Source organism: Sander vitreus, chromosome 22, assembly GCF_031162955.1.
Source record: "Sander vitreus isolate 19-12246 chromosome 22, sanVit1, whole genome shotgun sequence".
Classification (NCBI taxonomy): Eukaryota; Metazoa; Chordata; class Actinopteri; order Perciformes; family Percidae; genus Sander; species Sander vitreus.
Window position 1 is genome coordinate 10929951 of NC_135876.1, and position 10617 is coordinate 10940567.

The 10617-nt window shown below is 43.5% G+C and overlaps 1 protein-coding gene across 1 annotated transcript in view; it reads left to right on the forward strand.

Moving 5' to 3' along the window:
* ctnnd2a (catenin (cadherin-associated protein), delta 2a) overlaps window positions 1-9947 on the forward strand; it is a 276014-nt gene extending 266067 nt beyond the window's left edge. The window contains exons 22-25 of the mRNA XM_078280766.1: window positions 872-998; window positions 5396-5527; window positions 6165-6241; window positions 7108-9947. Coding sequence (XP_078136892.1) covers window positions 872-998; window positions 5396-5527; window positions 6165-6241; window positions 7108-7527 — 756 coding nt within the window. The 3' untranslated portion in view covers window positions 7528-9947. The remainder of the gene's footprint in view (window positions 1-871; window positions 999-5395; window positions 5528-6164; window positions 6242-7107) is intronic.
* The last annotated feature ends 670 nt before the right edge of the window (window positions 9948-10617 follow it).

The following is a 10617-nucleotide window of genomic DNA, read 5'->3' on the forward strand; positions in this document are numbered from 1 at the left end:
TAGCAGGTAGCATCAACGTTAATAACTGTACTACTATGCTTAGCTCCGTAGGTGGTAGCTCAAGCTTGACGTGCTTTGGTGATATTTTAATTCGGCTTTACACAATGTGCATATGGCTTTCGACTTGTCTACGAGCCATCCGGGAGTTTTGGAAAATAAAAAGCGCCATTCAGGATTTCATTGCTGCTGTGTTTCTCCATCATGCCTGCAGCCTGCAGCAGCAGGATGTGATACGAGGAAGTGGCAGCTTGATGATAAGTAACGGTGCTGCAAAGGGTCAAAATAGTAGCCTGTTAGGCACGACGCAAAGCCGAGTGAAGTGTAAAATAAATTAATAAATGCCGGCATGCGATTAAAAAAAAATGATCGTGTTGCGCCGGCCCTTAATCGCATCGCGATTAACGCGTTAACGCTGACAGCCCTAAAAATAAGCCATCGCTCTCATAAAAAATACAGATGTCACAGATAAGTATTTGTTTGAAATATTTAAAAGGGAAGTGACTATGTGACTGGAGACCCCTTTTGTACACATCTTTGTAATGTTTTGTACTGTAAAAACAAAAGAATAAACACTTTACCAACTGAATATTGGATTTTGTGTTTGTGCAGTTTTTTTTTTTTAATCATTATTTTGTGGCATTTTTAGGCCTTTATTTGACAGGACAGCTGAAGACATGAAAGGGGAGAGAGGAGGGAATGACATGCAGCAAAGGGGCCGCAGGTCAGAGTCAAACCTGGGCCCACTGTGTCGAGCAGTAAACCTCTATATGGGCGCCCGCTCTACCAACTGAGCTATCCGGGCGCCCATGTTTGTGCAGTTACCACAAATTGTAACTCATTTCTTCTCTGTTTTTGTGTGTTTGTGTTGCAGGATGGCTACTCCCAGTATCACTTTGTGGGCTCTGCCTCAACGATAGAGAGAGACAGACAGAGGCCCTACTCATCCTCACGAACTCCCTCCGTCTCCCCTGTCAGGACGTCCCCAAATAACCGCTCTGGTGAGGAACATATACACTTACAATACAGAGATTATGTGTGTGTGTTTCCTTTTTGTACCAAGGCTCTCTTAACAACCAGTTTCAGTTTAAGACCTTCCAACTAAGGACAATTTTGCAAAGATTCGCCTAAAGGCGTTATTTTATTTAACTTTAGAGTTAGATTTAGGCTTGTGAAATCTCACATGGGCAGACATCTGGCACAGCAAGATTACTGGGGTCTTGAGAAGTTCAGGTGCAAAAGTTGGTTATAAATAGGGTTGGGTACCGAAACCCGGTTCCATTATGGAACCGATTCCTACGCAACCGGTAGGAATCGGACCAGATTAGAACGCAAATTTCGGTTCCTTATTTCAGGTCCACTTGATGTGTCGACTGAAATATTGTCCCTCTGTCACTCCGAAACTGACGTAAAAGCCTTTCTTTGATGTAATTTTTCAGTTTTTTAAGAATCTGTTTAGGAATCGGAATCATTTTAAAAGTACCAGTTCGGCATCGGAATCGTAAAAATCCAAACGATACCCAACCCTAGTCATAAAGGGACAGATAATGGATTGTCATTACCCCAAAAATGAGGAGGAAATTAGACTAGAGCTCATTCTACTCAAACAGAGAAGTAGTCAAAGGCAGTTTGCATGCCTGGTGTTTTCTAACAGCCATTCAGCTGCCTGCTTTAGCGTTTGAAGGTCTTGTCATTGCTATAGATATGGTTCAAGGCTTGAAGCAAGAGAAGGGGGTGGAGGTTTTTTATTGGATGTTCTCTTTTGATTTGGTTTCACTGCTTATGTCAGCATTTTGGGTATATGTGGCACGGTAGGTATTATAGCATTACAATATTACGTTATTCATATCACTCTGTGTGTAGAAGCTCCACCAGGCAATTAGCTGAGATAAATAAATTAAATGTTATTATTATTTCTTTATATTTAGTTTGTTTAAATTGAACATAAATTGAAATTTAAAACCAACAAGTTGTGGTAGTTTGTAACAACAGCAGATATTCAAATTGTATTTAAGGTTTTACTTTATTCTAGATTTGGTGCAGTTAGAAATGCTTGTTCTCATCTTACCCTTGAGACAAAATATCCCCCTAGTTAGGGAATGAATTTAGTCTAACAAAAAGTGCAAGCATACAACTAACTATGCTGATGTACATGAATGTGGGACATGAATACAACCAGAAGGTACAGGTCACAAATGGATTCTAATATGCTATAATTTAAACATTAGCCTGTAGCATCAACATTTACCAGTTGATAGGTCTTTACATCAGGGCTAAATAGCTGTTAGCGTCAGTGCTCGCTACCCCTCAGGCTTTCATGCTGTAAAGCATGATTATCGTTAGCCTTTAGCTTGAGCCCATTGGCCTTCATGCTTGGTAAAGGGCGCATTAGCATTAGCTGTTAGCATCAGTAGTAGAAGAGCCTTTAGCTGTGCTTTCTCCACACCGGGCTTAGCAAGCTGATGAGGCAGAAAAGTACTTTTTCCTTCCTCCCAGCTTAGAGAGGTCTTCAAGGACCCAGCTAACAGAGAGAGAGAGATGGAGGGAGTGAGAGAGGGGGAGAAAAAGTGTGGGTGTGTGTGTGTGTGTGTGTGTGTGTGAGGAGACAGAGAAAGAGGGAGGGATGAGATAAACAGAGAGGGAGATAAAGAGAAAAGGCAAGGAGGCAAGAAGAATTAGGGATTGAGGGATGGTTAATGCAGTGAGGAGGAAGTGAAGGGTGAGGATTTGACTTTGGCCAGCGACATTAAAAATAAGGAGTTTTGAGATCATAGTGCGTAGAGAAATTTGTGGATGTCTGTAGTATAGTGAAGGAGGTGGGGAGGGATGGCTGGAAATGACTGTCATCTTCTTTGCTGCTCCTCCCCTCTCTGCACTCCTCGCGTCCCCCTTTGCCTTTCCAGTCGTCCGCCCCTTCTCGTTCACCCATTTCATTCTTCTTCTCCTCCGCCTCCTCTTTGCGGTAATCCTACTTTCTTCTCACCTCTCCCTCTGATCTCTCACTCTTTACAGACTGCCTCAGTGTGCACCCACACACACACATCTGTATCTCCTCTCTGCATATGCTCCAGACAGCAATCCGGCCCCTTAGAGATGGATCAAAGCTGAAGGAGTAATGATGGCGTGCAGGCACACTGGGAGAGGAGGAGTGAAAGAGTTAGTGTAAGGAGAGAGTGGTGAAACTGTGAAAGAGATAGAGAGGAGGAGAGGTTGCACGCTGCAGAGGATGACAGAGAGAGAGACATAGAGAGAAACAAAGGGGGAGAGAGACCTTTGCATCCATCATGGCCCCCACAGGGTCCTGCTGTGTTTTGCGCTGATAGAACGAGGCTCCCAGCCTCTCATATGCAGCAGTTACAAGCCAGGTCCCCACGGTAACTGTAACCAGTAGTGATGGCACTGTCTCTGGGGGTGTCTGTGACAGGTTTGAGCATCCACCTTAATGGAATCCGCTGCGGGGGATGACAAATGCTAAAAATGAAATATCAAAAGTGTCAAAACATTATAAAAGCATGTAGCTCCTGTCTCCCCTGTTATCTTGATTTACTAAATGTCTGTAATTTCATTCACCACAACCAAGTAATCTCTACTATTATAGATTTGTGTTTGTGCATATACAACATTATCTCGGTAAAATGCAGGAAAAGCTGGGAACAGAAGAGGTTAGAATGCCCTTCTCCTTTTATTGTCAAATATTAAAAGGTTGGATAAAAAAGTTAGTTTGTTAGTATTCAGAGAGATAAAGTGAGATTCTAAGGCGCTCCAAAAATCACTTTAAAAGCCTTTATTTTCTCTCTGGCTAGTCACAAGTGTTTTGCCTCAGTGCTATTATCTATGTATAGGAGAACAGCCAAAGGGAACAAAGGCTTTTTTATACAGATTTTTGGCGGGCCTTACATTTGGTGCTCTCCATTAACTGTGTGTACTCAATACAGTATGTGTGTTCACACACACATACTGTATTGAGTGCTGATGCATGTGTTTCTCTCCAGTAGCTACAGTCTGACAGTCGTCTGCAATTCTCAAAGTTAGGTACAGGTCCAAAGAGCTTAATTTTAGAATGTGCGTCACATCTGAGGGTATGGATTATATATACTGTATATGTACTGTATGTATGGTGGGTTGTTACAGGAATGTTTAGCTAAGCAGGCTGAAGGGGCTGACACACAGGTAGGCAGGATTTTGGCAAATCAATGTGTCAAGATAACAGGGACTGAGTAAGCACTTCAAGAATGCTATAAGGGGATTACATTGTGACATGCTGAGTGTGTGTTTGTGTCTGAGAAAGAGGGGAAAAGACATTGCATGTACTATGTGTGCTGGGTCTGTCTTCACCATGTAGGGGTGCACACAGGCATGTGTGCGGTGATGCATTCATGTGTGTAAAATAGACCCAATCCAAAAGCTTGAGAAACTGACAGACATAGAAGAATTGTGAGGTTTGAAGACTTAAAATAGCATTGAAATTCCAATAGGATAGTATTTGTGAAGAAATCAGCCATCAAGCTCTGCTGTACTGTAAAGTTAAAACACACACACACACACACACACACACACACAAATCGGATTGCATTGGCCAACTACACACCTTGAATCACTTGTAACCATAGACTCACTGTATACAATATGGACATAGGTTTCTGAAGAGCCAAAATGAAGCTCAAAGTGGGTGGCTCCCAGTTGCCCCAGCCATCCCCATCTTGGCAGTGCCTGACTTCGCTTACAGTAACTCCCGGGCTGGCTACTCCAAAAATGGGCAAAAAGGTGGAGCGTGGATGGAGCTGAAGCGGGCTGAATGACTAGTGGTTACGTTTCCAGTCAGGACATTGTTCAAGTGAACCTTTGTCAGGACAAAAGAATAAGGCCTGTCTTTGTGATGGTACAATGTCCAGTGTACAGTTGCGTAGTGTGCCACGAGCAGAGTAGAGCTAACTGCTGCTCTCTCTGTTTTCCAGCAGTTAATGTGTCGCTTGCCAGTTTCAGATCTGGATATTTCACCTGAGCTTTAAACACATAAACAAAAAAAGACAAACATTGTTTGAATGGATAAAACATGTACCAGATAGAAATTTGATATTGAAATAATGTGTCCAAAAACTGGCGTGCATGCTTGTGTGCGTGCATGCTTGTGTGCGTGTGTGTGTGTGTGTGTGTGTGTGTGTGTGTGTGTGTGTGTGTGTGTGCGCGTGCATGTGTGTGTGAATTCCCAGATGTCCTTTAACATGCTGGAGGTGACCCTTTATGCTGACAAGCTAAATCATGAATAATGACTGTGCACCTTGAAATACCAAGACATACACACTCACACAAATATAAGCATGCAGAATGTGAAGGTGCATGCTGTTCAGGGTTTATTGCTCATTATTGTGTGTGTGTGTGTGTGTGTGTGTGTGTTTAGCGAGCGCTCCAGCCTCCCCCAGAGAGATGATGAGTCTGAAGGAACGCAAGATGGACTACGATTCCACGGCAACCAACGCTGGTTTCCATAGCAACAAAGGAGAGCACACATCCCGAAAAGACGGCATGGCAGGTGCGCGTGCGCGCGCGTGTGTGTGTGTGTGTGTGTGTGTGCGTGTGCGTGTGTGTGCGTGTGTGTGTGTGTGAGATGGAGAGACAGAGAAGAATTAAATGATTCTATTTTATCCCCCTCTTTATCTTTCTTTCTCTTCTATTTTCATTCCCCATTTCTCCTCTCACTTTCTCCCCTTATCTGTCTTTTTTTTGACCTCACACTATTTTTCTTCTCTTACTCACACACTTTGATTTTTCACTATCTTTGCCAGTCTTTCTTTCCAGTATCTTTCTCTCTCTGCTTTCTCACTATCTCTCCTCTCTCTATTTGTTTCTTTCTCTTCCTCTCTCTCTTCCATTGTCTGTGTTGCTCTTTCTATCTATTGGTCTCTTTCCTATTCTTTTTTTGTCTTCCTCTCACAATGTTCAATGCTCACGAGAGACAGACTAATTGCCAGACTTTTAGACAAACTGCAGGAAGATTTGGGCTCTAATTTGCTGATTTTTGACTAAGCCAATTGTGGAGTTTCCCACGATTTTGTCTCTTTGAATTATTATAATTATTGTTAGCAGAAGTAGTGGTGCTAATCATCTTTATCATATATTTACATAAAGGTGTTGTCTTTCTCGATTCTTTCTGTCTTCCATCCATCCAGTTCAAGTATCCTGTGGGACATCTACGTTGTTCCGAAACTCTTACCTGACCTCCAGTGATGACATTAAGCAAAACCAGGTGAGTAATAGCAGTCTATAAATGTACCACACACTTGCACGTTTATATGTGCACACAGTCACACACAAGCACAGCAGGTCTTAGCAGTGCATGCGTGTCGTCAGGGCTCTCCTAAATTGGCATATGCTGTCATGACAGGGTGGTTATTAGGAGAGATAGCGGCAGGATGGAAGAGGCTCACACACACATGCACACAAAAGGTGTCTCACTGTGATAAGAGACGCACTGGCAGAGTGTGCATGGAGATACGCCCTCAGCTCAGGCAGTGTCAAACCGCTACAACCTGAAACCACACCCGACTGCCAGTTGAAATCATTACCTCGGCTAATTTAGCTAATTATTGCTTCTGTTAAATGACTCTGCTGGTGAATAGGGAGGGGTAACAGAAAGCAGCATAGCCTTCGACTAGGAGGATTAGAATTGAAAATGTGTTTTTTTTTATTATATGTATTTAATACATAATTACTGTATAAGTCCTTTGTTTGGATACAAAACTTTGGTTTTACCACTGGCAGTTAAACTCTCCTAAATAACTAAAATGGGTGTCTGAGCAAAGCTTTTTTAAACATGTTTTCATACATACAGAAACAACTAGCCTGTGAGAGTTAGTGTTAGAGATAAATTCATTACTTGCATGTAAAGTAGAGAACTGTCAGCATGAGTCTTCCCTATCTGAGCGTTTTTACCTGTACTGCCTGCCTTTTTAAAACTTTCTCCCCCATGTGCTCACTCTCTATCTGCCTCTCCCTGCTCTCCTCTCCATCTCTCCACCTTTAATTCCCTCCCTGATGACTCTCCATTCTTGCTTGCTGCATCTAACCCCCACCTATCACTTCTCCGCCACTTCCACCACCCCCCCTTATCAGGCTCCGGTCCAGCCCTGCATCGTGCCCCCCCAGCCCCTGCAGGACAGCCCGTCAGCAGCGGTGCTAAAAGACTACGACCCCTATCCTCCCCCTCCTTCCTTCCCCCAGCCTCAGCCGCCGCAGCCTCCACCTCACAGCCAGAGCCGGAGCTTCAGTGAGGTCTACTACGAGGACCAGGGACCCCCACCTCCTCCATCCCAGCCACAGCCGCAGGTCCAGGCTCAGGCCCAGCCTCAGGCCCAACCCCAGCAGCCTCCAAGCTCCTCCGGACCGCCTCGAGACCCACGGGAGGACCTGCGCATGCATCTGGGCCTCAAATCCACCGGCAACTACGTAGACTTCTACTCGGCCTCTCGGCCATACAGCGAACTGAACTACGAGACCAGCCACTACCCGGCCTCGCCCGACTCCTGGGTCTAGTTAGACTATGATGATTGGGGGGGGGGGGCAAGAGAGAGTCTGTGTGTGCGTGTGTGAAAGGGATTATTTTTGCAAGCGATCAACAGCAGATTAACACAAAGTAACAGCAAGTGGCATGTTGGATATTGTAGCCAATGGCAGGACATTTGTCTTCTCTAAAATAAGGGGGAAGACAGAGCTAGATGGGGTTAAGAAATGAGGTCAGGTCGAGTGACAAAGAGAGACTGTGCATGTGCATGCGGACATTTTTCATTTTATTTCCAGACCACTTTATTTCTTCAAAGTCAGCTCCATTGCATCGGTGAGTGGATAAGGGGGGAGTAGATATGAAGAAGTGTGTTTGAAGGGGTGAGAGAGGAGTGGGCGGGACTCCCAACGCGGGAGAATAAAAAAAGAGAGAAAATGAGCAGGCGGAGAGAGTACGCAGAGAGCTAGAGAAGAGGAGAGAGATGGGATCAAGAAATAATGGGGAGCAGATCAGGGTGAGCTCTTACTCTGTAGGAGCAGGAAGTGGCCTGACCTTTTGTTGAAGACAGAGAGGACGAGAGGAGAGACAAAAGATGGCACAAGGGTTCTTAAGGAGGTCAGAAGGAATAAAAGCACAGAAAAAGATGAAAGCACATCAGGCACAAGGCAAGAAATAGAAGATTACCATTTCACCCAAGTGACAAACGTAGCACTGCTTTTATTTGCTTCCTTTTTGTTGCGATGGCCTACGGAAGCTTCTGAATTTGTTTTCAAGGAATTCATCTTCAATAGACTTCTTTTGTCATTATTCTTATATCTTTTTTTTTTATTTGTACTTTTGTAAATTTTCACTTTCATTTTTATTTTCTGTGTACAGTTCAAAAGTGATAAAGTGTGTATATTACACATGTTTTTGATGTGGCCACTTGTGAAAATATGACTATGATTGATTGATTGATGAATCTGATTTTTTTTCCATGACTGACTACTGACTGAAACAAGAAAAAAGCAACAAAAATAAGTGAAATGCAAACACAAGAAGCAGAAATGACAGACATCGCCATGATGGATGTCAGTGGACACCTTTGTTTTGCCCTTTTCGAAGCCGCAGAGGAAACCCCACAGTGTTTGTGTTTTTCTCTCTCCATCAAATGAATTTTGTTGTGGACAAGCTCCAACGTCAAGAGCAGTTCAAGGATGCCAGAGCATCAGATTGGCAGAACAGCAACGCTCCCAAGTCCCTGTCAACAAAAGTGCTTTTTCACTGCCTAAAGAATATACGTGTATGTTTAAAGCACATTCCCTGTCTTTGGAAAGGGTTGTCTTTTCCTTTTGGGGAGCTGATATGTTTGACCATGTCAACTTTCAGTGGTTTCTCATCATCACTTGTGCATAAAAACTGGTCCATCTGACAAGAGCCGCCATGGCTATTGCACATTTTAGTGTACAGTAGAGATAAAGAGAAAGAGAGAGACATGACATTGTGCCAAACTTTGACACCTCGTGGACCAGTCCTAAAGGACTTTAAAGGGACATTCTGTCGAAGTTTACAGACGATGACTGAATGACTCCCTCTGCTGTTTGTAACTTTTATTTTCTTGTGTTTTGATCAGGTGATGCCGTACTTATTGTTGGGGATCATGAGTAACATCTCCCTCTCATAGATGTACAGACCTGCCTCTCTGTGTTGACTGAGCATGTGTGTGTGTGTGTGTGTGTGTGTGTGTGTGTGTGCGTGCGTGTGTGTGTGTGTGTGTGTGTGTGTGTGTGTGTGCGTGCGTGCGTGCGTTTGTGTACGTTTGTGTACGTGTGCATGTATGCGACAGAATGTGCGGCCCGTGTGTGTGTACACGTAAACTTGAGCGAGCGTATCTATGCATGCATGTGTGTAGTTGTGTGTATGTGCCTCTGTTGCGTGTATGTGTGTGTGCGTTCCTGTGTAAATCAATGTCCAAACAAGGCATTCCTACCGACAGTTTGTCCAGTTTTACAACATGAAAAACCAAGGTAAAAATCACTAGAATGAATTGTTGATATAGAATGACAAATCTATGAATATATGAATATAAATATAAATATATATAATTTTTATGTGCAGATGTCAGTGTCACAAAATGCAACAAATGTTCGCAGAGAAAAAATGATTATGTGGTGTACAACAGGACTCTTGTTCACTTGACCTAAACGTGGAAGCTGCTGATCGCCCCCCCCACCCCACCCCCACCTATCGAGACAAAAGAGAAATCCCACCTGAAGATGCTCAGGCTCTGGTGCGAGTTGTGTGTTATTGTGTGTCCATGCTTCTTAGATGACCCTGCTGAGAGAGGACCGTACTTGAACACAAGGAAAAATAAAACGACTCTTTGCAATCAAACACCATGGTCTCCACTACTGTTGATCATTTGAAACAGAATAAGTTGTAGATAGGGATGTGTCCGATGTTTTCTTCACATTATAAAGTGTTTTACTCACAAGAAAAAAAAGAATCACATGATGTATGGCGTGGCTGAGTCTCGCTTTGCCAGGCCTTCCTCTACAGCGCTGCGGAGGAGGGTCTGGCTAGTCCACACAGCATTCCAGGATGGGAGGAAAAACGTGCTCTTGTTTATTGGCATTTCTTTAAACCAATCACAATCGTCTTGGGCGGTGCTAAGTGCCGAGCAGAGCCCCAGTGCCTCTGCAAAATAGCCTCGGGAAGGAAGTTGTTTTGGTGGAACATGTGTACGTTCAAAAGTTGTTATAGTCGTGCAACAGGAAACTCAGATTGGACAGATAGTCTAGCTAGCTGTCTGGATTTACCCTGCAGAGATATGAGGAGCAGTTAACCATAGTCCTCATAAATCCACCGGAGTTTAAAATTACAACACAAAGAAAGCAGAAGGTAACGGACATCCATTCTCATTCTTTTATTCAAAAGGGCTTCAGCTGCTTTTGAAGAGTTAATAGCATGACAGTTTTCTTCCCACAGCCCTCCTTAGGTTTTTGAGCCAGACTTTTAAAAACTGTTCTGTAAAAATGGAAATAGCAATAACAGGTAAAGGAGTTCATTACATAGCCAATCAGGCCAAACCACGAGATGCTGAGTACAAATACATGTTTAGAACATAGTAACTACTGTAAATA